The sequence below is a fragment of the Syngnathus scovelli genome, chromosome 4 (genome assembly GCF_024217435.2).
Source record: "Syngnathus scovelli strain Florida chromosome 4, RoL_Ssco_1.2, whole genome shotgun sequence".
Taxonomy (NCBI): domain Eukaryota; kingdom Metazoa; phylum Chordata; class Actinopteri; order Syngnathiformes; family Syngnathidae; genus Syngnathus; species Syngnathus scovelli.
This window is the reverse complement of record NC_090850.1, coordinates 20,022,475-20,049,610: the sequence shown is the minus strand read 5'-3', so window position 1 is coordinate 20,049,610 and position 27,136 is coordinate 20,022,475. Positions and strand designations below refer to the sequence as shown.

Below are 27,136 nucleotides of genomic sequence, written 5' to 3'. Positions count from 1 at the left end.
CGCGAGGGGGCGGGGCTTGTGATTCTCAAAGAGGCAGCGCGCGTCCGTCCGTCCAGTGGAGCTTTTATCGTTCACTTTCACACGTACTCTCGCACTCATCCCGAGCAGGACACCGTACGCTCGCTACTGCCTCCCCCGAAAATGGCACCTCCTTTCCCGGGTACTTCGGGAGCATTCTTTTGCACGACGCGTCGGTGACGTTGGAACCCAAGGTAGAACCCCGAACTTTTCTTAATTTATTTTTCAAACTTGTATTTTGTGTAAAGTATGACACATTTTTAAAGACTTCCCTCCTCTTTTTGTCATCTTTTCTGTTGATGTCAAAATTTGAGTGCCCTCACGCCGTTTGACGCGCTCTTGCGTAAACGCGAGTCACTTTAGCGTGAATTCATAGAAAAAGATAAACAATTGAAAAGGCTTTATATTCTACTTTTAAAAGCTCCTGTGTCAATTGAACGACTTAAAGGGGAATTTCCACTTGGTTGGGGTTCTTTGTGGTTTGTCACTACGCGTCTGACTGGCAGGTGCTGAGTGACTTTACTGATTGTTTTGTATTTGAAAAGATGCGGTAACTAGAGAAAAAAAAATGAGGAACAAACTATTTATAAACTTAATTCGTCATCAAAGAACATTTGAGGAGACTTGGCTGATCCTGTTCAGTTTATTTTTTTTTGGAATAAATTTAACGCGTTCTTGTTGCTTTTGATATTACACAGCTAGCAATTATGAAAACACTAATGTAATCTGTATTCTAATCCCCAGTCTCCATTTTGCTGCAAAGCTCCTGTTTCTTATTGCCCTCAGTCTCATCGAGTAAAATTGTTATGTCACGATAACATTCGAGGCTGGAAATGACAAAAATAAGCATGCATGCTTCCGCCCTTAGTCTCCTGTTGAATAGCATGTAAGAATACACTAAGTGTCACCTGTCTTAATGCTGCCCTCAATCTCTTCTTGGATAAAATGTTAGTATCATTGAAACATTTGTCGATGCACACCTTGAAAAGGCTTTCTAAAAGGGTAGCAATGGACTGCCAGAGTCTCATACTTTGCTGCAGTGCTCCTTTTTCTCACTCCATCTTAAATAAAAACATTTTGAGGTTTGAGGAAATATGGCTGAAAAATCACAAACTTAACACGTGCTAACGTTAGCTCTGTATTCTACAATATCATACTCCACAGTCTCCACTTTGCTGCACCAGCTGAGGTTCTCGCTGCATCTTGAGTAAGATGCCCAAGTCTTGATAACATTTGAGTGTGCACGACTTCGAAATAATGTCTCGTACTATCCTCCACAGTCTCCACTTTCTCGCGTTTAGCTTGTGCAGGTGTACCTAATGATGCGTCCGACGAGAGTATGAAAACCCCAGTGCAGTGTGATTGTAAACTGCTTCCTTCCTTCCTGATACGCTCACACGATTTCTGCTACGATAACTTGTCGGTTGCCAAACGTTTCTCTTGCAAGCGCATGGTTCCACTTCTTCTCTTCCTCTCATCTGATTCTGCATGACTTGTGATGATCCCATAAATGCCAAGTTTTTGTGGCATAAACAAATGAGACATGATAAATCATTTCCAAACTTTTTTTTTTCCAATTGTAATGTGACCAATAACCCGTGCAACTCAATTAGAAAATAGAAGTAGTGTATATTGAAGGGGGGAAGAAATAAACAGAGTTGCATAAATGTGCACACCCTTACAACTGGGAATTTGGCTGTGTTCAGAATTAACCAATCATATTCAATCTCATGCTGTATTGAAAAGAAGAACAAACCTACCGCTGAATAAAGTTCAGCTGTTCTACCAGGCCCATTTCCTACATTACTAGGTCCATTTCTTCTGCGTTATAGCGATTGCCAAAGTTTTCATCTTTGCCTTCATTAGTGCCCGTTTGTGGCGGCCTCACAAAAAAAAAAATGCTTTAAATTGAAGGAATGGTATACATGCTACATTTTGCGCTTTGTAAATAATTGATTAGCCTCGTTAGGATAAGCGGTTCAGAAAATGGATGGATGTTTTGAGTGCGTGTCTCCACTCTAACCCATTCCGTGGCCCTTAGTGCATCTGAAGGCAGATTAGGTAATAATGACACAGTGGGCGAGGGAAAGGTCTCCTAGGGAAAGGCCTTCGCCTTACGGTGAGTGGAGAGCCTTTCCTAATGGCACTTGATTGCAGCACTCCGGCAAATAGATGTTACAGGCAGCATGCGGCCTTAAAGCCAGCTGCCATCAACGCTTTTGAACGCGCTATGGCGTCATCATAGTAGGACCGGAACCATCTATGCGTACAGATGAATTTAAATGAGGTCATCAATGGGTATAATTATTTTTTTTTCTGGCAATTATTATTATTTTTTTTATAGCGTCTCTGAGAAATTGTACCAGCCAGTGTGTCAGTAAAGTGTACGGTTAATTGTGTAATGGAGAAAAAAAAAAAATAATTATAACCGTTTACCAGGACTTTATTTATTTTTGCCAACCAGGAAAGATTGACTTTATGATGTTTGATCACCCTTTGAATTTGCTTTCATAATTGGCGAGAAAAGCAGCACTTGTCCTTGTCTTTTATTCACCTTTCCACCATTCAGTAAAAAAAAAAATATATATATATACTTTTCAAGAAACAAACATAACCTTCCTTCCAACTTTCTATGTTGAACCTTGACACCTATTTACTTGTACAGAAAGAGCCGGAAGCACGCACTACAAGCCAACGCGGGCCTCCTGTGGATTTTGTGTTTGAGTAGCACAGGCAGTGCAGATGTGTGGGTGTCTCGTTCTTCCTCACTCTCTCTCTCTCTCTCTAGCTCTCCACTTTTTGAATATTTTTTTCCGCTTACTTTGGCTCAAGGACGTTATGTAATGTCGGTGAGAGGCTCATCTGCACCAGGGCCAGCTTCACATAGCTGGAAAACGACGCCAAAATGGACGGCCACCATCACTTGTGCTTTCTGCAGGGTTTAATCGCTCGTCCTTTTCACAAAGAAATCCTCTAGTATATAAAAAAAATGGAAAGAATAATGGTTTTAAGTGTAAAGCAAAACAGTTCTTGCAGCCTGGGAAACTGAAAAGTGGAGTAAGTAGTTGGCAATAATAAATATCCACTTTCAAAGATCACAAAATAAATAAATAATGAAGTGAAGAAATAATGTCGTAACAATTTTTCCAAAATTTGAATTTTTAAATATTTCTTAAATGTTAGCATTTGACCAACGTTTCACATAAAATAAAACATCTGCCACTCTTGAAAAATATGAAATAATGAAAACAAATGTCAGATAAAAATCTTCTAAACAATTCCCACTGAGATCTAGTAATATCAAATTCATAATGCGTCAGACATAGAGACGTTTCCAGGCAATGTGTGCGAAACAGGATCTTGTTTTCCACCAGCCATGTTGTTCACGTTAGTCGACACAAAAGCGTCACGCTGTTCTTGCAGCCATCGCATTTGCAGACCTTGAAAAAAAATCTTTCGGATGTTTTTCAGCATCGCTTTGTTGTCTTTTTCAATCGGCCCGCTGATTGTATTGAGCCGCTTAATGAGTGATTAGCCTCTCTGTTGGTACAAAACATTTCATTTGTAAAGACTGGAGTGGATGTAAAAGGGGGGGGCTCACTGACCGTGAACAATAATAGTGTCATTAAATCTCGGCAGATTTCAAGAACATTCCAGTATGTGCTGCGTATTAGAAGCTAGTCGGCTAATGCTAACCACTGCAAAGCTGTTTACCTGTTGACTATGTGGTTTGGACAAGCGCCGCAACTTTTACATCAGCAATTATGTGCTTTACATGTCTCAATACTTTTGTCCATTTTCTCCATGTATGAACCTTGAACCGGTTGAACTGAGAACTCCATGATGTCATTCATTGCCAGTTGACCTCCTGTGTACTGCGTCGTTCCTGACCAAAATGGAGCATCTTGCTTTTCATTCAACCTGCGTGGCTGGAAGGCCCCAACTATGCTCTGGCTTCAGGTTCCTGTTTTTTTTTCGTTTTTTTTTTTTTTGCGCCAAGCCGTCCTTGCAACGTGAATGGGGAAATGAGTCACGGTTGCCAAGGAAGTGAGAGCGCGTGCGGTCGACTGTAGTCGTTGGCCTTGAATGTCACCATCGGTAGAGCTCGTTAACTCTGAAAATGGAACGATAAACCCAAAAAAATAAAAAGGATAAGAGTGACGGCAATGATTTGTTTAGTTCAAATACATGCGAGTGGCCTGTTCAGATTTTGTTCCTATTCAGGTTTTTTCTCCTACCCTTTAAATTGGAGACGCCTATAATTAGATGGACACAAAATGCCCATTGGAACAAAAAAAAATGTTTTTTGGGTGAATTCCAAGACTCGTGTTTTGAAAAATTCCAACGTTTAGTCATCGAAACAAAGCATGGCATCAAAGTCGTATGCTTGTCATTAATCATCTAAAAGCGCCATTTACAGTTTAAAGGTCATTTTTGTGACTTAGAATGTTTAGTGTCCCTCTCCATTTAATGAAGCTTTTTACGATAATGACAGTCTTCTCAGAACAGCTCGTTTTTGGACACGCTGCACTGCGGCGCTTGAACTTGGCTTCAGGCAACCGGGCTGAAAATTGCCGGCCGCAAAAACCTCTGGAAGGCTTACGGCGGCGTCCAGACATTCCTAACTGTTGGACTGTTCAAACAACTTCCACCTTCCTACACATTCCTTGGCTCTTGACGGCAAAACATAGAAGGTGGCCTTTAAAAGACGGTGTAACACGATCCCGGCCACAAGCTGTAAGCTTGGACAGAACCTCCATTGAAAGTCCGCTGTAGTACGATATTGGGAAGAAAAAAAAAAAAAAGAAGTCTCCGTCTGGTACAGGAATACACCTCGGCGGCCATTTTAGTGAAGACAAGGATGCTATTATATGGGAATCCTTTGGCTCCGCCTCCCTCTTCAGTCAGCCATAACTCCCAGGAGTCATTTGAGGTAATGAGATCAGTCTGTTCCGCTGACTCCATTGCTCCTGCACAGATGACATCTTTGAGGTCGGAATCCATACAGCGGGCAATTCTGCCCCCCACTTTTTTTTTTTTTTTGTAACTTACTGTTTAAGCAATTGTCAACGAATCGGAATAATCGGTTCATACAGCACTTCTCTACTCCATTACTTTTTTTCTTAATTTAAAACAAATTACACACTCCTCCTTTGCTGATCTTGTGATCTTCATTATTTTTGGAATAAGTATGCAAAGAATTATCAAAAGTGCATCAGTAGCACAGGATCTTAAGAGGTTCCATTCGATTTAAGGCAGCTGTTATCGGATGAGCTCGCTCATGTATCACGGAGAAGCCGCTCTTAAAATATTTACGACAATTTAATCCACCGTCCACGCATGCTATCGCTTCTTTGTCGCTAAACTAATTTACACGTATCTGTTGAGCGTGGACGTGATGGAATCTAGTCTATTTAAAACAGAAGCTCCGTTCCAAAAGCCTATTTTGCTTTTAGTCTGTCTTCCGAGGTCTCATCTGAGTCTGATCTCCTAAAAATAATATTTATAAATTGATAGAAATGGCTTAACGATGACGGGTGAAAACATTTTGAAGTTCCATGTTGATTAAATGGATGTGATTGAATACAAATGGAGGCTCCGATTTTATTCAAACAGCTGCATGCGCCAAATGGACTTTAATAAAATGGCGACTCATTTGTTTAGGTAATCGCTCTGTGCCATCATCACTATCAGGAGTATTACTCTAATCAAATTATTACACGCACGCACACACACACGCACACACACAAAGTCTGTTAACAGAATGGTCATCTGTCATTTCTCCTGTAATCCATATTATATAAGCAGCCATTTTGATTATTATTTGCTCCATTTTTTGGACATTTTATTTCTTCCACTGATTGTACCCATTTGAACTTTACAAAATTGAGGCCATTTATAAAACTGCCATCTTGTGTCATCCGCCCAAATTCTCACATTTTTCATGATTTCACATTTTCCATGGCAACATTCCCAAATTAACATTGACTCTTTTTACCTCTTTCCACATTTCTGGATCATTCCTAACCATTCCAACTTCAAGTTTCCCATTATACAGTATGACCATTAATTCCACATTTTAGTCATCACCATTCACACACACTTTCCACAGAAATTCCATTCTGTAATATTTTTTTTAACACCTCACCATGCCGCCCAAACATCCTGTTGCTAGGTAGACTTCAAGATGCATTTATTTTTCATCACTTAAACCACAAGTTGTGGGACAGTTTGTCACACTCTGGACATGATGTGTTTTTGTTTTTGTGGGAACAGACCGAAATGGACATATCAAAAGAACATTGCTGAGTCGGCGTCTGAAATAACAAGTATGATATCTTCCGCTGCTTAGCTTTGTTATGATGACTCACTGCTGACAAAGCTTCAGTCACCACTTTCATGCCACGAATAGCTGCCACATTCCGCCATTTTTTTTTTTTTTAAAACAAAACAACCACTGACATTTTTAACTTTTCTTTCAAAAACGAAATAAGTGACAGGCACGCTATCTTGAAAATGCTGCAGGTTTTTTTTTTTTTTTTTTAGTATATCGCTACTAACTACCCTTCAGTCTTCAAAATAGTTTGATTTAAATCTGACTAGTCAAGTTATGTAACTGGAGTCCGCCACCTCTATTGGATCTCGTCTGGCAGTGGCTTCATTCCAAGTTGAAGCAAAGTCTCGTCACGAAGCGGTCCAATCCGTCTTTCCCCGAGAACCCACGACCTCTCCTTCCTCAGAATCTCCTGAAGCCGCCGTCCACATTCTCTGCAGGCGTCGAGTTGCGCCGCCTTGACCGCCAGCTCTTTCTCCAGTCTCTTCTGGTTTTGCCTGGACTTGATCTGGAAAAGTTTGAGATCTTTGACGAGGTGGTCCCTTTGGCGCTTCCGTCGGGCTGCCGCCCGCCACATCTCCTCCGCCAAACACTTGGCCGCTTCCTCTCGCCGCAGCTTCCCCTCCGTCTTGACGTCGTTCTTCTCGGCCTGGAGCTGATTGGTCAGATACTCAACCTGCTCCCACAGGGGCTTGTTGTCCTTCTGCTTTCGCTCCACCTCAAGCAATAGCTCCCGTACCCTCTGGCCCTGGAGCTCCATCCTCAGGCTTACCATCCAAATCTGGTCTTTCAGGCCATTCACCTGCTTCACTAGAGTACCGAAAAACACGTGGACCACTAACTGCGTTGCCATCCCGTAGAGTAGGAGCGCCCCTTTCCAAAGGCTTGAAATAAAGGCCATTTTTTATTTGAATGCTTTCCAGGAAGGTTTGATAGTTGTGTAAAGGCTTAGAAATCCCTTCTTTAGGAACTTTGTGAGGTCATAGAATGACAAAATGTCACCGTGGCAACAACGCGGGGGGGTAGGCAAGACTTCTCCAAGAGCCTCGAAGAGTCTTCAAGGCCTTCGATTTGCCGCCTTTGTGAAAATACCATTTACTACTTTCCTATCGACGAGTTTTTTGGAAGAGTCTTGTATAATCGGCACCCAATTCAAAAACATGCTTTTTGTATCTGTCATTCCCTTTGCCACATTTTATAATTTGTCCTTGGCTTGTTAAATCGAGTAGCGTCACAAGCGATGCTTCAAGCAGTTTGTTTTGCGAGCGCACAAGTGTTTTTCACTTCCAAACAGCATTGGAGAAGGAAATGACCCCGACTTAATTCAATCAGGGCTATTTCAATATCGGATTTGTCTCTCGGCTGATACGTTTAGAATCCATTCTATAGGTCTTCAAATCGATAATGCCTTCTTTGACTCAACAACTGTCACTTAAGGCTAACTTGGCTCTAGATTGAAGCGAAGGCTTGAAGCATTTTTCTGTTTTGCTTATAGGTTATTTATTATTAATATGATGATGATGATGATGCACACAGCATTTGAAATCGACACTGATACAGCATCGCACTAATGTTGTTTGTGGTTCAGCATCAAATGAGGCTAATTTAATACCAGTACACATGGCTGGGAGAGCAGCATGGGGCAAGGACAAGGGGCCTAATCCAATCTACCCGTTGCATTGCGGCACTTCCATCAGTCATCTGCTGATGGAGATTCATTAGGTAGCCTGGGAAGGTAGCCCGAAACTCAAATCTAACCCGCGTGGTCAAAGCTGCCATTTTCTTGTGTACTGTTACACACGTAAGGGGCTTCACTAGAAAATCCAACGGCACCAAATCACATGAGCACTAAAAGACGTGAGAGGTCTGAGGCATTTGTTGACGTTGGCCTTTTTTAACGACGTGGTGTCGAGCCCTTTTGAAGGTAGCTCAGCGCAGGCTGAGAAATGCGTCTCTCGGCTTTCCTTCCCAGAGGTCACCTTTTGTCCCTTATTGAATGCCAACACAAAGAGATGCTATAAAATCACCAATGTGCTTTTAGCCAAAGCGGTGCCTCCAGTTTAAAAACAAAAAAAGCTGAGCTGAGATATGGCTATAGTAATCACTTACCCTACCAATGTCCAGAATCTAAAATAATGCTCATTTTATTCTTCTTTGCTTTCATAACTCGCCAATATTTCTTACGATTTTTCCTAAAAGCAGGAAATGTTTATTTCTTAAGTGTTTCACCAGAGAAAAGAGTAGACTACCTCTCGCTCTCGTTGCTCTCTCTCTCTCTCTCTCGCTCTTTTTTTTACGACTAATGAAGCAGCAGACAACAAGCGCTTGCTGACGTTCTTTGGCTTTGTCTCCAGGGTTGGGTGACGCCAGTCGACAAGGCTACGACGCCATGAAAAAACCCGACTTGCTCATTCATCCCTTCTCAGTCAGTACGTTTTAGGCCCTTGCTGTGTTTTTTTATTTTATTTTCTTTATAAGAGTGCCAGAGTTACGTTAGTCTGTAAAAGAACCTGTCCTTGATTTTTAGTCTAGTTGATATTTTGGGGGCTTTGTTATCCACTGTGATTCAATTAGCGACACAACTGATGACGAATTACAGCACACTTGATATCCACTTATAACAATGTGGTTGAAACCACTTCCCCAAAATTCCAGGGAACCACTGACTTCGGTACATTCAATTAAAAATATATTTCCTCATTGACGCCTGACCTTGAAACATCAGCACCAACGTAAACACATACCTGGCCTACTTCCTCGGTATTCTATGGTGACATTTACAATAAAACCGTCCCTTTTAAAATACATTAAACCTGACATTTAGTGGGTGAATGATTCCTGCAGTGTAAATAGCAGGACGCCTATTTCATACTAGATATTCCTCCAAAACGAGCCACATCAATGCAGCATCTCGCATTTATTTGCCACTTTTATGCAGAACACAGCGAAGACCGAACATATTGTACCCCCTAACTGCGCGCGTTCGTACAGCAGCATGGCGTCCCGCAATCAAACGCTCCGTAATGACAACCCGCTTCATCCCCACCGACTAAAACGTAGTCATTCTCGTACCCCGCTAGATTGTTCCACGACATGATCCCTCCATCTCTTTTTATGGCTCGTAGCATCTGTTGCTATGCGAAGGACAAACATGTCTTACACTTATGAGCAGCTGGCGGAAATGAGTTTTCTATTGACAGTGGCGCAAAGTCCACCTCAGTGAGCTTGCAAGCTGGTTGCCTCGCTCTTAAAACCAGGCTTAATTGGTTGGAAATGTAGAACTGGAGAAGCACAATTGCTAAATAGCTAGCTTGCTAGCTTGCACTTTGGGTTAGCTAGAATTTGTGTACTATCGGTCATTGTGAGTCACATGACCCTTGCGTTCTTGATTGTGACCAAACTCGATTAATCCGTGTTACTAGAAAGCTAGGCTATATTCCCGTTAGCTTGAATAATTAGCCAATTAGCGTGTCCAAAACACATTGGAAACAAGTCAAAAATGAAATAAAAACCAAAGTTCATCAGGTTCATTTCAAAATATGATAACCTCCTCAAATATTTGGCTCAAAATCAACTTTATTTCTTCCCTACAGGTCCAAACGACTGTGCTTCATCAGCAGCATGAAGCCGCCAACCTTGTCGCCGTGTCGTGACCCCCAATCCTGGCGTTGATGACCTCTTGTGATGCCCTCTTTTTTCCCTCTCCTCCCCTTCCTCCAGTTGCCCTCCCTCCTGTGCGTCTCGGACCCTCCAAGCCACTCTCATTACTCCAAGAGCCGTAGCTGGCAGCATATGAAGGATCGGGCAACATCAGACATAGCAAAGAAGAATTAAGAACATTCACGATGCCAAGGACAAAGGTCACCAAAGTACCATGAGCTAACAAGAACCAGCAACTTTTTTTATTTTTTTTTTTGGGAGGAAATATCAATCTTTTCAAACCGCACTCGGCCATGCCGGCTAAAGGGAAGTATTTGTTAAATGACCAGGAGCTAAAGAACGAGGCCCTGTACCGCAAGTTCTCGTGCATCAGCCAGTACCAGCCGCTGGTGCTCCTGCTGGGCCTTTCCATGCTCTCCTGCGGGCTCCTCCTGGTCCTCTTCTTCTCCCTTGGACTGGTAAATCTGAATCACAATGAGAAAATACGGAAAAGTATATATTTAAAAGTAAATATATGTAAATATGTCTGCTTATTGTTCCTATAGCGCCTAATTTGCTAAGCTTAGCTTAATTTGCTTGCGGCCTTTCTTGTGGCTTCATGTAAATTCATTCATCCATTCATTCATTCAGCTACAATGACTGCATTTTTTTTTTCTTCCCCTGCCTTGGAAAGTCTCACAGCGCGACGTCAAGAGCAGCCAGTGATGTGAGGCCCTTTTTTAAAAAAAAAAGGTTGCCATGGAAACCAGAAAGCTCCAAATACCATGTGTTGATGGCCTTCCCCAAGCAAAGCTTTATCACCGCAGACTTGGAGCTGTCTTTGTGAAACTCCTTTTTTAACGTGACAAAATATTTGTCTTCTCCCCGAAGTAAAACAGAAATAGTTTTCACTGGACAGTGCTTATGACAATTATTTTGTGACTTAATAATTTAAATCACTTCCATCATTATTTTATTTTGCTCTGAAGGAGGATAGACCTATACATGCTATTTATTTGCATCTGTACGTCTATTTTGGGAATCTAAAATAAATAAATAAAATACTTTTGTCATCATTTGGATGGGTAAATAATTCAGAAAATTAGCTGGGAAATAAATCAAGTCTAAATAACAATTTTATTTTTAAAAATGTTACATTTTCCAGTTTGGCAGACCACCAGCAATACCGCTAGGGACCTCTAGAGGGCCGCGGACCACAGGTTGACAACCCCTTAAAACGACAAAGCTCATTTGCTACCAGCGAGTGAAATAGATGGCTAGGTTGTCTGTGTTTGGCTGTGAGCCGTCTCGACATTTAATTTCCAAAATATTCTCCATTGGGATGATGTATTAGTAGCTTGTTTGGTTATTACATGATCATTTTTTTTCACCAATTGAATGGATCTTTACATCCTCCAAGCCATTAGGAGTCTGGTCGTGTGCTCCATTATTGATTTAGCAACCACTCTGATGGCTGAGTGCTCTTACATAAGAATGTCTGCAACTATCTTGATTGTTCTCCTGCTTTCAAGGTATTTATTTATCTGTGAACTTGATTTTCAGAGCGCCCGGGAGCACTGCGCTTTTGTCAGCGTGGTAAGCAGCGCCTTGTGCATCTTCTTAGCCGTCTTTGTGCTGGTGTGCACCGAAATGCTCTCCCAACGTTGGCGCCGTCCGCTGGGCCTGCTGGTGTGGGCCACGCACCTCGCCATGGGCTTTACCTTCATCTTCAGCGGGCCTGTCGTCCTACCGTGGGACCAGGTGAAAATTCTGAGACTGTCATTTTGACATTGTTGCAAGAAAGCTCTTTACTGAAATAAAAGTTGGAATTTCGCAATAGGTGCCGTTCTTCCTGTTCATCATCTTCACCGTATACACCATGCTGCCGTTCCCGTGGTGGTACGCGGTGGCGCTGGGCGTGGTCTCGTCGCTCTCCCACATCGTGGCACTCACCCTTCGCCTCACCGTGTACAGCGACGTTCCCACGCCTTACCTCGCCAACCAGGTGAACAATACGTGATCTTTTATTTTTAGCATATCAACTAAAACGTCACGCAATTGCATCTTGGTTTTTTTTGCATTTGTGTGTAGCTGCTGTCCAATGCGGTGGTGTTCCTTTGTGGCAGCGTGGTGGGAGCTTTCCACAAGGTTCTCATGGAGAAAACCCTCAGGCAGACTTTTCAGGATACGTTACGATGCCTGAGCATGCGCATGAAGCTGGAGATCGAGAAGAGACAACAGGTTTTGTTTTCTTTTAATCCTATCTGTTTCCTCGTCGGGTGCAAAATGGATTCCCAGATTTATAATGATTATATAAATAAATTCAATTAAATAAAAAAATAAAATATATAACAGTAAAAATAAATAGTAATAATGTATTATTATTGTTTTTAATTATATTATATAATATATTATAGTATATGTATATTATATATAATTTTAATTAAAATATTATATATTTTTAATTATATATTTATAATTATATACATTTTTATTGTTCATTTCTATTTATTTTATGAATTATTAATTCTGAACTCGTGATTGAAGCTGTGCCTTCATGAGTTTTTTTTTCATGTTTACAAGCACATGGAGATTCCAATAATTTTGTTCCATATAATCGAACACAATATTTCTCCTTTTTATAGACGTTACAGCTTTGCATTCATCTCGCTGAGCAAACACGACAAGCAAACATGACAGCGATGGCGTATAAATAAAGAGCATTGTTACTATGCTCTTCTTCATTTTCATGGCCGTTTACTTTGATCACCGGGAAAATCCATCCCTGGCCGGCCCCCAGTTGACCTCGCTTCAGGATGTTTATGCCCGGTCGGCGCTAATGAAATTTTTCTGCCTCCGCTGGAGTCTTCTTTTGAAATATTTCCCTATTTTTGCCAACAACGCTATTACCACATTGGCGGACAGGGCTGTGTGTTTGTGTGTGGGTGTGTGTCTATGTCGTTGAGTGGGAGACGGTGTGTGTGTGCCTGCGAATTAGAAACACGCACACACATCTCTTTGGCATAAATGTACCTTCAGCTCAGAAAAAAAAATGAAAATGTACAGTATGGTGACTAACTATAATTTTTTTTTTTTTTTTTTTTTAGGAGAACCTGCTGCAGTCTGTGCTGCCGGTCTACATCTCCATGAAGATGAAGCTGGCCATCATGGAGCGCTTGCAGGACTGCAAAGATAAGGAGGAGCAACAGCGCCTGGTGAAAGACAACAACTTCCACAGCCTCTACGTCAAACGTCACGAAAACGTCAGGTACCAATCGCGAGATAAACCGTCGATTTTTCTGAACACACAATTGGAGATGCACTTTTTTTGGGGGGGATTTCCCTCCATTGTCTAATAGACTCCATCCATTTACAAAAACCGAGTTCCTTCTCCATCATAAAAGTCAAACCTCTTCCATATAAACACGACTTTATCAAATTGAGCCGTGAAGCACATTTCCTTCTGAATGACGGATTAGTTTGCGTCCAGACTGCTTGACCCACTTACACTTAACACAATTGTCCCGGATCAGCCTATAAGCAATCCCATTATATTTTTTTCTGATGAATGCGGAGAAGGATGACTTCATTCATGGAAAAGCACAATTAGGATTCACTGGTGCGTTCATTTTCTATATTTTTTTATTTTTCCATTTCCAGTAGGAAATGAGTTACTGTCCTTTTATTCGAGCCTTCCTTTATGTTCAGCCGGTTGATTGATCACCATTCAAAGAACGCACTCAGTCCTTTGTGTACATTTGTGACAATGTTTATGAGTGTGGGCGACAAGACATTGTGCGTCTGTGTTTGCTACGGTTTGTGGGTCTCTCGCCGTATGTGTGTGCCGCAAAGGCATCAATCTCGAGCGAAAGGTCGTAACCCTGACCCCAAGCCCTATAATTACTCCAGTCAAAGCCGTTCGTTGAGTCTCATCTACAAGGTCCGTTTTGTCCAAGTCATTCTGAGAGGTGATGTTTTTTTTTTTTTTTTTTTTTTTCAGCCCAGGCTGACAAGTTACTTCAATATATCGACTGTATACTTTAGAATACTGTACAGTTGAGTCAAACATATTTTCCCTTAGGAAATAACGGAATGAAGTCATTGTTGACCTGTCACCGTGGTAACATGTTTGTTTGACTTTTTTTTTTTTTTTTTGTTTCACGGAAAGTATTCACAGTGCTTCGCTCTGTCTACATTTTATGTTACAGCCTCATCCCAAAGTCTAATCAATCTTTTTTTTTTTTAAGATGTTAGCGTCTTTAATAATAACATATTCTTCCTTGCAGTATTCTCTACGCCGACATTGTGGGCTTCACTCGATTGGCCAGCGATTGTTCCCCCAAGGAACTCGTCGTCATGCTCAATGAACTGTTTGGAAAGTTTGACCAAATCGCCAAGGTCAGATCTTTATATTATTAGCAACGTCACGTCATTTTTATATTGTAATCTGAGCATGTGGGAGGGGTGAAAATATTAAAAAGAAATTATGTCTATATTTCATATTTTCACTTACTGCGGATCATGTAGGAAAATGTTCTTTGTCCACTTTTTTTTTTTTTTTTTCCAGGAAAACGAGTGCATGAGAATCAAGATTCTGGGAGACTGCTATTATTGTGTATCAGGCCTGCCGGTGTCTCTGCCCAAACACGCCAAGAACTGTGTGAAAATGGGCCTGGACATGTGTGAAGCCATTAAGTGAGTAATTCAAATACTCAAGTGACTCCATTAATATACGTACATAGGATTATTTTAATAATATGGTGATGATTTTGTGGATTAATTGAGGAATTAAAATAAAAAATACTTTAAATTTCCATTCCTTTTTTCAAAACCAGGACTTATCAAATTTATAGTGCCAAAAAAAGCACATAAAAAATAAAATGAAAATAAAATAATTAGGATTCATTGATTTGTCAAAAATAATTATCGATTCATTTGATAATCGATTAGTTGACGATTGATCGGATTAATCGTTGCACCTCTAGAGTAGTATTTGTGTTTGTAGCCTTGTTGTGGTTTTATTTGTGGCAGGCAGGTACGAGAAGCCACCGGCGTGGACATCAACATGCGAGTGGGCGTGCACTCGGGCAACGTGCTGTGCGGCGTGATCGGCCTGCGCAAGTGGCAGTTTGACGTGTGGTCACATGACGTGACTCTAGCCAATCACATGGAGTCGGGAGGCCTTCCCGGGTAAGCTCTGCGACTCACATACGATCCTGTAGATGCGTGTTGACTTTTTTTTTGGAGCATCATTTGCTAAATTATGGCCAAAACCGGCGACAACAAAAAAAAAAAATGTTATCGTGGTCATTATAGACGTGTTCACATCACCGAGGCGACTCTGAAGCACTTGAACAAGGCGTACGAAGTGGAGGAAGGCGACGGGCAGCTTCGAGATCAATACCTCAAGGAGCTCAACGTCAGAACCTACCTTGTTATTGACCCTCGGGTGAGTTTACGACCTTGTGTGTCTCTTGACAAAGCACTCGATGCTTCTTATGCAGCCACTTGAAAACCTTCGTTTGCGTGATGTGGATGTGTAGAGCGAGAGTCGAGAGTGTCCATATTCTGCTCAAGTTGGAGAAAAAAAAATGGTCGCAATTAACGACACAGGCTCTTTGTATACCTGCAAGTCTAAAGATCCAACGCAGAGCGGCCGCAGCGTCCCCAAACCTCGCGTCAACGACGGTCTGAAGATGCGGGCGTCCGTGCGCATGACCCGCTACCTGGAGTCCTGGGGGGCAGTCAAACCGTTCGCCCACCTGCAGAGCCGAGAGGGATTCGCCGCCGACCCCCTCGGCAACGGCAAGCCGCTCAGCAAAGTAAGCCGAATCTCCTCATGATTAGTTTATCTGTAAGAATTGCCACCTAGTAGCCGACAAGAAACTCCATGTTGGCTAATCCAATTTGTTTTTCAGGACATCCCACTGCGAACAGCACCCAGCTCAAAGATACCTGACAGGTAAAAAGATATATATTATTTTGACCATCTTTAAATAATCAATTGCTAGTCAACCAGCTCTGTTTGTCTTCATCATACCAATTTTTCCCTAGATTGACACGGCATTTTGTCATTTTTGTGTTATTCCTTGTTGCACTCCTCCTATGACAGCTTTGATGAATCACTTGAAGAGCGCTTCTCCTTGTCCACACCCTCGTTCAGCAGCCATAAGTGAGTTTGGGCCCTGGCACGGTGCAGGAGCCTGAAATTAAGAAAGGACACCACTTGAACTATGAATTGGATTCACGCATTGTAGTTCCCGCAAATCGTGGCCCAGATATATTTTCTTTGTAGAATTTGGGAATACAGTGTTCCCCTTCATTTGTGTAATTGCCTAGAGATCCCACAAGGTGGCAACAAAGCATTTTTTTTCTATTAGACAAGGCTATGACCTGACTAGATGAAGCTCCTCCCCTTAACATGCTCAGAAGCCACCAGAGGGCGCCATAGAAATATTATTAATATTAGACATAGACTTGGCCTGAAGCTGAGAGCTCAATATCTCAAACGTCTTTGTCTGTGCGTCCCACTCAACAAAAATTCTGAAACGCTGTATTCGAGGTCTGGCCACTATTTGAGGTTATACAATAATCGATTTGACTTGAAGCTGGGTGAGAACGACTACGTGAGCGGCGAGTCCTAACGTCCCGACACTAACCTCGGTGGGGCCGTTGCACTCTTGTCCCTACTCACCACTGACGCCGCTTACCTCCTCCCAGGATGATGCCGACGTGCTCTCTAACCGGGGCGGGGTGTGTATGTATCTGCTGTGTGCATCTGTACGGCGGCTTCCTTCCTGCCAGATAGCGCGAGGGGGCTTCCCTTTGTCCCCTGAACTGCTCATCTAACTCCCAGCATCCGGTTAACCCCCCCTCCCTCCACCCTCTCTGTTCACCACACGCATGATCTATACAGGCACTTTTTCCCTGACTAATGTGCACACAGCGGCCATTAAACGCCTCGTGTCTCTTTGTCATTAATGGCGTCTGTTTCTGGGACGCAGGAACAAGTCGCAGAAGAGTCGCTTCGACGAGGAGCTCCACAACGAAATGACCACCACTATAGATGAACTGGGCAGCAAGTAGGTCCATTTCAGAGGTGACCTCAGAAAACATGTGGCTCAAATATTTCAATTAGCAGCCTCCTGCTTTCCAGGTTCCACCTTCTTCTATTACACAAAAGATGGCGCTGATTTTAAACTAATGTTTTATTCTTTGTTATGGCCTCCTTCCCAAGACAGTGGTACAAGTCTGAGGAGAGCGGCAGTTTAGCCATATGGTTTCCAAAGAAAGACCTTGAGAAACAGGTCATTTGAACACACACACAAAAAAATAAAAACCCTCCCATTTTTTTCTTCATTTCAAATGCTCTCTTATTGTCTCCAAAGTACCGGGCCTTGGATCTGCCCATGTTCAAGCACTACGTGGGCTGCGCCGCCGTCATCTTCCTCTGCATCTTTTCCATCCAGATGTTCGTCACCAGGGAGTGAGTATCATATGAAATAAAGGCAGAAAAATGGAGGCTGACTGATAATCTGTGCAAACTGTTAGTCGACAGATTCTCGGAGTGACGTTCGCGGCGTTGGCCTGTGTCCTGCTGCTGACTTTGGCCATCTGTTTTGCAGCGCACATACAGGTCGGTGCAGAAAACCCGCCGGGTGCGACAATAATAATTGGACATATTAATAATCATTATTTAGGGACGCAATGCGTAAAAAAAAATCGTAGTTAAAAACTAAATAAATATGCTAACGGGCAAACGACTTGTTTGGTAGTCTTTTAAGGATTTTGTGGACTAAATTTAATTCACAGACAAGCTAAATAATCTCAAATTCATATTTTAAGTGTGTTAATAAATATCTAAAATCTTTGCAAATGTGGGACGGGTTGCTTGGGGCCCGAAAATGACTTTCTTTAGCTTATCTGCGCCCTTGACGGGAATAGTCGACCTATCATGCGTGACAATGAATGTCAGATATCTTCTTTCTCCGAGTAACTTCTCTGCCTGTGTGCGTAGCGCATGTTTCCAGAGAAGCTGTCGGGCTGCCAGTGGTTGGCATCGGTCTCTGAGGCGGTGGTGAAGAAACCGTGCGTGCGCCTCCCCCTGGCCGCCGTCACCACCGTCGTCATCGTTCTCTTGGCAATCTTCAACCTGGTGAACAAGAAACCCCTCTCATAAGAAGAAGAAAAAAAACCAACAACTCCAAGCCTGGCTTATTTTCATTTTCCGAACTTCTTTTCCTTTAATCCCGCAGTGCTTCGTCCAGGCACATTTTCCAGAATGTTCCACTGGTGATGTTCCCACCCTGAGTCACGCGAATGCTTCCCAGCGACTGGAATCAGAAGGAGGACTCTTCTATCTGCCTGTGAGACGCTACTTTCAAAATAGAAGTCCAAATTGGACAATAAAGAGGAAATATCATTTTAAAATATTATAATCAAAATGTCCGGTGTTTATTACTGTTCTATTTTTTTTTTACTGGGGTATTTTTGAGTCATTGTTGTTGTCCTCCCACCAGTATTCCGTGTACTGCTGCATCCTGTCCCTGATGGCTTGCGGCGTGTTCCTGCGGGTCAGCTTGGAGCTCAAAGTCCTCTTCCTCGCCCTGTCGTCCAGCGCGTACTACATCATCATCCTCAGCACCAACAAGCGGCTCTTTGTGGCCTACGCCAACGTCCTCCACGCTCAAATTACAGGAGAGGGCAACTGCAGCAGGTGGGACTCGATACCGCGATAAGGTCGGTAATGTAATAATAAGTCTTATAAAAAACCGGCTCTGTGGAAAAACCAAGTATCCGGTCACATAGGGGGGGATTTAGAGCCGTGCGTGTTACGCAACCTTTATTGGGATGGACTCTTGGTCTGGAACAAGCCTTAAAGGTCTTAAGTTGTTCCAATTGCAAACACAAAAACAAATAAAAAATGGAAAGCATGAACATAGGAATATACAAATAAGCGGAAAGTAACAAAAAGGTAAATCAATTAATTAAACCTGGTGAAAAATGGAATTTAAAAAATGAAAACAAAATTACAGGTAACTATTTCGAAATGATTTCAAACTATTTCGAAACACAAACTAAAAAAACTATTTTCCTGAAAGTATCCAAAAATTAATACGAAAAAAATTAAAAATGAGGACAAACAAAAAAAGTAACTAAGTAAAAGTCAAATAAGTGTTTTTGTTGCGGGCAGCCTATCAGACGAGTCGATGGTGAGGCTGGTGGGCCTGGTGAAGCACCCCCAGGTGATGAGCTGCATCTACATCACCTTGTTCCTGGTCACCATGCTCATCATCTCTCAGCAGGTGCTCACCTAGTCTTCACCATCATCAGCGTTAGCATGGATCCAAATCAACGTGTGGATTTGCGTGCGTGTGTGTGTCAGAACGAGTCGTGCTTCCGTCAGGACTTCCTGCTCAAGTACAAGAACCGCACGGAGCAGGATGAGATCGAGACCCGGGAGAACTTGAATCGCCTACTGCTTGAGAATGTTCTGCCTGCTCACGTGGCCTCGCTCTTTGTCGGCGAGAATAAGAAAAACGAGGTGAGCCCATAACCTGGACAGCGGCTTTAATGGCCGGAATACCTTCTAAGGAAATCTCTCCCCCTCCCCCCGCCAAACAGGATCTCTACTACAAGTCGTACGACTGCGTGTGCGTGATGTTCGCCTCGGTGCCCGACTTCAAGGAGTTCTACACCGAGTGCGACATCAACAAGGAGGGCCTGGAGTGCCTGAGACTCCTCAACGAGATCATCGCCGACTTTGACGAGGTGCTTCCCATCGCTCCTTTCTTCCGTGTAACTGAATCCTCATCACCTGACGTTTCCCAACAGCTGCTCTCCAAGCCAAAGTTCAGCGGCGTGGAGAAGATCAAGACCATTGGCAGCACGTACATGGCGGCGGCGGGCCTCAGCGGGACGCTCGGTCAGGAGAACAACCAGGTGGGAGGGGCTCGGGAGGTGTTATTCTTCTGCGTATGTCATTGAAGAGTTTGGCACCACCATTTGGTCGACATGTCCAAACATGTGAGTGTGTGTGTGTGTGTGTGTTTTTCAGGACAGGGAACGTCAGCAAGCGCAGATCGGCATCATGGTGGAATTCGCCATGGCGCTCGTCGGCAAATTGGACGGCATCAACCGACATTCCTTCAACAGCTTCAGGCTGCGCGTGGGTGAGTTTGCGCTCAAACAAACCAAAGAGAAAGTGTGTGCGTGAGTGTGTGTGTGTGTGTGTGAGTGAGGACGGATGGGAAAGCTTACGTCATCTTGGCAACGCTAAGCTCCCGTGACTTCCCCGCTGCCAAATTTCATCAGCACTTTACAATTCTGCACTTGATTTATCATCATGTCTGTAACAGCCATCATTTACCTACTTTTTTCCTGTCCTTTATGAATGGTAGCGATCCAGAATGGAATTACTACGTCGTCACATTCTTTTTTTTGGAGGGAGGAAGTCTCTTGCACACTGATGCTAGTTTTCCAAAAGATGATTCTGTTTCTGTTCCGTTTAAACAGCTTGTTTTGATTTTATCTCGTCCTTTTTCATCTATTCAAATAACCTTGAACGCCTCTTAACTGTTCATTACCATCACAAAAGTAGAGAATTAATAAGCGGTACTGACAGGCAGAGGAAGTCTGCCATTTTAGAAAGTTTATCTTAGACATTTTCCAAATGTCTGTCTCTGCAAACTCTAAATTACAAAACATGATTTTTGGTCATTGCGTGTGTTCGGCATGTTTGAGCATTACATTTTCTCGGTTGATCATTTTTTTTCCTGCAGGTATTAACCACGGTCCCGTGATCGCCGGCGTGATCGGCGCCAGGAAGCCTCAGTACGACATCTGGGGCAACACCGTCAACGTGGCCAGCAGGATGGAAAGCACCGGCGAGCTAGGAAAGATACAAGTACGTCCGAGCTCCCCCATTTCTTGCTTGATCAGAATTTTGTTACACAAAGAAAATTGTAGCTCAGGCGTCAAGCCAGAGAAAAAGTGATCAAATTGTGCACGTGTTGACCGGCAGGTGACAGAGGAGACGTCGGACGTTCTTCACAGGCTGGGCTACTCGTGCGAGTGCCGTGGCTTCATCAGCGTGAAAGGCAAAGGAGAGCTCAAGACCTTCTTTGTATGCACGGACACCAGCAAGCAGCAAGGCATGGGCCTCAGCTGAGGTCAGGAGGTCATGCTTGAAAAACTTGACGCTCGCTTATCCACACCAGGCAAGTGTTTACGCACCCCCCTCCCCTGCCCCACAGGACAAAAAGTGACTGTAATGCAGCTGTGCTCCTGCGGGGGTGCAACAACTACAGGAACTGAGCTGGATTTTAGCTCAAGGTGGATTTTGTTCCATACAAACTGGAAACGGACAAAACATCTAAAAAACATTACCTTCATACAAGAACATTTGACAACCTGTGTAATTCACAGAATAGATTCTTCATTGGTTTTTGGGGCATGTCCAGCCATGTCGATCGGTAGAACTGATGTTGCGGTGATTTTGGGGCGTCATGTCACGCACCCCTGAAACTGTTTAACTGATAGGGAAGAACACCTGTAACTTTTGTACTTTATTGATCATGAAAAAAAAATAATTGTACTAAACCGTTTTTTTTTTCGGTAGGCATTTTGTGTCCGATAAAACAACAGATTCTGTTTGTGGATCATTTTGTCGGCTTTGTTACTGTGTAATGAGAAAGACGCACACGTGTTGTGGTTAGGCGGGTCATATTTTGCATATTTTTAATAGGACGATGTGAATAGCTGTGTCATTGACAAGCATGTCATCATGTCGGAGTGACGTCATCATGCTTACTTGTGAGGCATGTTGCTTCTCGAGCAGGACTGATCGGAGCATTCATCTCGTGGCCTTACTACACCACCATTTTGTCTGTAAGTGTTTGAATATGATTAACACTGTCGTAGAATTGGCCTTTTCTGCGTGTGAACAAAATGTTGGAAATAAATTATTTACAGTGGGTGTATTGTTAATTAAAAACAATTTATTGAATGTCACACAATGAGGATTTTCTGTTTTTGTACAAAAAACATTTTTGAAGTTACTAAACAGCAGTGACTGGCTGTGGATCCTGACAACTCGGCGAGGTGTCCATGGGTTCAATCGTCTCACGCACTGAAACAAACGGGGACGTTTAGGTAAGTTTCAAAAATGCTGACTGCAACGGCTGTGAATGGAAAAAAAAAAAAAAAAGAGATGGACGTATTCACCTGTGATGAGGTCAATGAGGTTCTCGTGAGGAAGCGCAATGCCCATGGCCTTCCGAATGGCCCAAACGCTGCTGATGTCGCGTGGTGCCACTTGGCCCGCCAACTCGGCCAGGTTGCCCGTCACCTTCTCGGCTGCGTGATTTTTATTTTGGAAAAAGTAATTGTACAGTAAGACTTGTCTGTTAAATGTTAAATTGATAATACAGCTATTTTATATATATATATTTTTTTTTTACCCAGATCCAGCTCCTTGGTGCTGGGCGCCAGCAGGCAAATCATGTTGGGCGGTTGTTTAGCACTCAGACGTTCCCTCTGTGCTTCATGCAGCTCTCGGAGTAGCCGCGTGGTCTCGTCCAATTTCTGCTGCACGTCTGCTGCCACGACAACACGATCAATGTTATTGATCCTCAATGAGGCGGCACATCATGTCTCTTTGCCTTTCGTGTTGACGATTTTTTTTTTTTTTCTTATACCTCCAGGGAGCTCGTCTGCAGCGAGTGGCTCCGTTTTACTGCAGCCCGTGTCCGGTTGGAATGCCTGAGACACGGGTAGGAAAAAAAAAATCAGTCTCTGAAGATTATTTGGGGATGACCAAAATCACACCAAGACAGCATATCCAAATTTGTCCAATTATAACCAAATGGAAGATGCCCCGCCCCGTTTCTTTGTAGGCAACCCTGCTGACAGAAATGTATACACCTAACAAGCTGTGAGTGGCAAGCTGAGCTAACTGGAGGGATGCCAAGAATGGCAAACAAGACAGACTAAGTGCCATTCAGCAGGCGGCCAACGAAAACACAAAACTCCCCTCCGAGGTCTCGGCCGGCTGTGTTTTGAAGATGTTTCCATTTGGATCACAGTGAGCAAGCCACCATTGTTGACACAGCTGCTCAGAAGAACATGCGCTTTGACTTACAAACAAGCTGGTGAGGCTCCCCCCCCAAACTTTCACTGACATTTTGCACTGGAATGTGAGAGGCGGCAAACAGGTGCGTGGACCCTCTAAATGCCCCCCTCCCCCCACCCACATGCACTTGACTCACTTCTGTGTCAGCTTTGTCCTCTTGTGACAGCTCCTCCACCTGCTGAGTGCACACAAACAAAATTCAGTTCCTGTTGTGTTCGTCGTCTCATTAGAACACTTTATTTGCAAAAAAACACAACTTACCGATTCCGTCTCCTTCAGCGTTTTGGAATGCTCGCCGTTGGTCAGGGCATCCAGAAGGTTATCGGCCATTTTGTAGACGTACTCATCCGACTTGGATAGAAACTCTGACAAGCTGCTGACAACACGTATTGATCTCATTAACGGGGGACAAGAACAGCTATGGAATAGAGGTGGGTGTTTTAAGAAAGTCCCAAGTTGGTGTGGTCTAAATCAACCATAGTTAAGTCTGAATTTTTGCTCGGTAACAGAAACCTTTTGCTCTCATTAACAGCAGGAAGCGTCAACTTGTGTTAGTTAAACTTTACAAGTTGGACTTTCATAACTGACCTGTCCGAGCCCTGGAGGCTGGACTCATCCCCGTAGAGGCTGTAGATGAGGTCTGAGTCGTCCTTACTAACGTTGGAGAAGCTGGAGTCGTAGGCGGGTGCGTAAGACGTGAATGGCCCGTAGTTCATGTAGCACACTGCGAAGCGGACATGTGTCAGCGTCAGTAGAGAACTTGACTTTTTTTTTTTTTTTTTTTAATAACCTGGTGTGACGCGGTTTCTCTTGTCCTCCCGGAAGCCCTGGAGGCAGTTAACGCCGCTTTGCAGACGGGTAGACATCATGCCCAGTTTGACGGGGCAATATCCCGCCTCTGTGGAAGCAATCGTGAGGCAAAGACAAAAGTTTTGTAGCGATCTGCTTCAACATGTTTTGATCTCGCAATGCCGTAGCATTGTTTTTGTTGCCTTTACCTCCAGCAGAAGGATCGGCTGGGTTGACAAAAGCCAGAGTGGTGGAGCCATCACACTGCCTCTGCCTGCTAAACTCCAACTGAGAAAAAGGGGGGAAAAAAAAAGACGCAATTGAGACAGACCTCCACCAAGGTAGTTGGCACGTTATGTCGGACATGTTTGCTCACGTCGCACTGCAGCACTCGATTAGACAGTTTCCCCCCCGACTCTTCGATGACCTTGCGGATTTCCGCCAGCTCTTTTTCCGCTTCTTCTTCTTTGGCGTCCTTGTCTGGTCTGCCGGCAATTGAAAGGCGACAAAAGAGCCTTTGGTTTGCTGCGCTATATTTCTCTCTGCTCGGAATTCAGTGTGCATCATCTTTTGTGGTAGCAAAACGCTCAAACGTAAAGAATGTGAACATTTACGTCAGACGTTTAGCATGCTCGCCACAACCTGTACTGTAATTAGTGGGAGCGTATCGCGATGAGTCAGACTTAACAAGAACTATGTACAGTTGAGTGCCAACTATTTGGATGCTAACACCTAGCATGCTAGCAGCCTGAATTTGCACGTCAGTGACTGATTAAATAGGTGTCGGCCAGTTGCTCGCGTGCAAGCTGTTAACGAACCAACAATTAGTATGGCGGCATTTGGCTGTAAACGGATTCCAATTCCAAAGTCATGCCTTCAACGTCTATTTCTCCAGCGGCGGTAAATAACTTTGGAATCTCGTGTATCTCCGCCACGTAAATGCACATCTGCCGTTTTGATAGCCAGGTGAGGTCCCATGTGTTTCAAGGAGTAGGTAGAACGCCAAAGACGTCACAGAACGAGACTGGACACGCTCAAAGACATTCCTGGCGTTCTCGGCCTGCGGCTCCATGAAGCAGCGTTTAAAGGGCTCATCAGGAAAAAAAAGAAAGAACAGAAGGAGACACATGGTAGTGAAAGAGAACCTGGGTGTGCCTGGTGTCTGCGAGCGCTCGCTGCTCTCTGTGCTGGCTTCTCTTTTGGTCACCAAGCAGGGCAGCCCTTGATCCAGACACTTCCCGGTGGCCTTGTCAGACGGACTCAGACCGGACATGAACTCAATGCTCTGCTTTAGGCTCTCCAGACGCTCCTGTAAGGTAGGTGGAGGAATGTTACAAAGCGTTGTGCTGCCCCTGTGTGGTGGATCTCTTTAAGTGTACCTTGCTGAGGATCTTCATGCCTGAGTGCAACAGCTTGCGAGCGGCTTTGTGGTAGATAGTTTCGGGCTTGTTGTAGGCCATGGCGTTCTCGCACATTGTCCTGAAGTCCATCTGTAACGACAACAAAAATGAGCTGTAAAACCTTCTGATGCAATGTTGTGTATATCTGACAAAAACCTTGAGCTCGTCCAAAGAAGTGTAGCATTGTTTCTTGACTTTGTCTTTTATGGTGCTGAAGTCCATAGGCTGCCTGATGATGGCCGAGTAGCCAGGAGCGATCAAATCCGTCACGGGGAAAGTGAAAAACGCGCTGGGGTCTTTCCTGCCCGCAAGAAGCACATGTCGTTATTATATATTGATATAATACTTTATTTAGGTCAAGGTATCGCTGTAGTTGTGATCAATAACTCCAAGTGTGTGTCAGCAAAATGATGAAATACCTTTGGAGCTGTCTGATCAGCTGGTTCAACGCTTCCTGTAGGGGAGTTTGTTCTTTTTCTGCTGAAGATATCATAAAAAAAAAAAAACACACAATATAGTAAACTGAGAAGAAGACTTGTGTTTCTTTTAAGATACCTTCCAGTTTATCCAGCTCCGACCGGATGGGAGTCCTGCAATTTTCCCGTTCGTCTTCTCCATCCCCATCTTGGCCCTTCTTCTTTTTGATCACCTACAGTAACGCGCCAAATAATCAATCAACTAAACACAACAGACAACAGAAGCTTCATTACCTTCTTCTTTCCTTTGTCGCTGTCAGGTGTTCCACAGTTCCTCTCTTTGTCCTTCTTTTTCTTCTTCTTCTTGTCTTTGGTCTTATCGCAGTCCGGCGACTGATCATCATAAAAAGTGTCCCGGCTGGAGCTCCCAGTGGTCACCTCATTGCCGGAGACCTTCAGGACCAGCTTGAGTGGTCTCTCTGCATAGTCTGCAAAAACAACCATTAAGAGACATGCTGGACAATACGACCTCAAAATAAAACATCAAAACTTTATTTACTTACACAAATCAACTGGCAAATCAATTTACAAACAAAGCCTGACTATCTTAAGTTATATATAATCGTGACGTATGCAGCTGAGGCAATAAATTTGGCTTGGAAACCTGCTCACGACTCCAGTAGATTAAAGATACACTTCTTAGCGCTACTGGGCAGCCCTAGCATTAGCAACATAAATTTGTGATAATACAAGAGTAACACGATTATTACGATTTGCAAACCCTGGACAGAAAACGGCAAAAGCCCGTAGAGACATAAGAACTGGCTAACTGGCAAAGAGACGTAAAAAGACCATTCAAATGCTACCTGCTAGCAACAACAGTGGCAGCTACACATGAGTAATTACCAAGTGTATAAGATACACACCGGGATTTTTTTTTTTCATTTAAAATCGTCTTGTCCACTTTTACTTTAATATATTAACTTGATTTTAAGAAAGGTAGTCCAGCTATTATATTAGCATCGAAGCTAAGTCGTCAGGGACCGTGTCATCAAGTAGTTGAAAATAAAAAAAAAAGCCTAAAAGGCCGTTGGAGTCGTTAAATGTTATAAATATATAAAGATTGATTAAATACCTTCATATGCGTGTTTATCCGATTTGTGCTTCTTGTGTTTCTTTCCCATTGTTTGTATTTTGCTCAGGCAATTTCGTCACCACCCACCAGCAACTTTCTTCTGACGACAGCAAACAGGAAGCTCTGAGCCCTCGAGCGCCGCTTAGAGGCGGGGCGGTGGAATTGCACTCAGAAGCTTTTCTCGCCAGCAGGGGGCAGAATCACTCTAAAAATCCTTTTATTTACCACATGTTCAATCCGCGACGCTTGCTACTTGGGTCTTCAAATAATGAG

At 43.4% G+C, this 27,136-nt stretch overlaps 3 protein-coding genes across 7 annotated transcripts in view; 2 read left to right on the top strand and 1 right to left on the bottom strand.

The window, feature by feature from the left end:
- Positions 1-44: 44 nt before the first annotated feature.
- Positions 45-22,008, top strand: adcy7 (adenylate cyclase 7). Of its 2 annotated transcripts, XM_049718818.2 has the most exons (27): positions 45-212; positions 9,946-10,470; positions 11,555-11,752; positions 11,832-11,996; positions 12,083-12,232; positions 13,099-13,259; positions 14,278-14,389; positions 14,559-14,686; positions 15,023-15,181; positions 15,308-15,440; positions 15,625-15,813; positions 15,910-15,953; positions 16,104-16,163; positions 16,996-17,073; positions 17,229-17,298; positions 17,380-17,477; positions 17,543-17,627; positions 18,009-18,146; positions 18,247-18,357; positions 18,511-18,707; positions 19,185-19,296; positions 19,377-19,535; positions 19,616-19,762; positions 19,826-19,933; positions 20,049-20,163; positions 20,773-20,897; positions 21,015-22,008. In XM_049718818.2, exons 2-27 carry the CDS (start codon positions 10,306-10,308, stop codon positions 21,159-21,161), a joined length of 3,354 nt encoding a protein of 1,117 aa, XP_049574775.1. In that variant the 5' UTR covers positions 45-212; positions 9,946-10,305; the 3' UTR covers positions 21,162-22,008. The 2 variants fall into 2 exon arrangements, with proteins under 2 accessions (XP_049574775.1, XP_049574777.1); XM_049718820.2 differs by lacking the exon at positions 16,104-16,163.
- brd7 (bromodomain containing 7) lies at positions 21,971-27,004 on the bottom strand. Of its 4 annotated transcripts, none has more exons than XM_049718826.1 (17): positions 26,864-27,004; positions 26,023-26,216; positions 25,868-25,961; positions 25,732-25,792; positions 25,469-25,613; positions 25,292-25,402; positions 25,058-25,221; positions 24,289-24,397; positions 24,122-24,200; positions 23,914-24,021; positions 23,712-23,847; positions 23,385-23,496; positions 23,260-23,301; positions 22,690-22,753; positions 22,453-22,590; positions 22,217-22,348; positions 21,971-22,121 (listed from the first exon to the last, which is right to left on the bottom strand). In XM_049718826.1, exons 1-17 carry the CDS (start codon positions 26,910-26,912, stop codon positions 22,051-22,053), a joined length of 1,809 nt encoding a protein of 602 aa, XP_049574783.1. In that variant the 5' UTR covers positions 26,913-27,004; the 3' UTR covers positions 21,971-22,050. The 4 variants fall into 4 exon arrangements, with proteins under 4 accessions (XP_049574783.1, XP_049574785.1, XP_049574784.1 ...); XM_049718828.1 differs by having other exon boundaries at positions 22,453-22,587; XM_049718827.1 differs by having other exon boundaries at positions 25,732-25,789.
- The window catches only part of nkd1 (NKD inhibitor of WNT signaling pathway 1), a 35,415-nt gene continuing 35,280 nt past the window's right edge, over positions 27,002-27,136 (top strand). Inside the window, exon 1 of the mRNA XM_068650535.1 lies at positions 27,002-27,136. The gene's annotated coding sequence lies outside the window, so the exon portion shown is untranslated.

Coding starts and splice junctions, on each gene's coding strand:
- brd7 (XM_049718826.1), bottom strand. CDS start 26,912: ATGGGAAAGAAACACAAGAAGCACAAATCGGATAAACACGCATATGAA. Junction 25,222..25,291: donor GCATGAAGATCCTCAGCAAG/GTACACTTAAAG, acceptor CCTACCTTACAG/GAGCGTCTGGAGAGCCTAAA. Junction 24,022..24,121: donor AGCCGATCCTTCTGCTGGAG/GTAAAGGCAACA, acceptor TTGCTTCCACAG/AGGCGGGATATTGCCCCGTC.
- adcy7 (XM_049718818.2), top strand. CDS start 10,306: ATGCCGGCTAAAGGGAAGTATTTGTTAAATGACCAGGAGCTAAAGAAC. Junction 11,997..12,082: donor CGCCTTACCTCGCCAACCAG/GTGAACAATACG, acceptor ATTTGTGTGTAG/CTGCTGTCCAATGCGGTGGT. Junction 18,708..19,184: donor GGAGAGGGCAACTGCAGCAG/GTGGGACTCGAT, acceptor TGTTGCGGGCAG/CCTATCAGACGAGTCGATGG.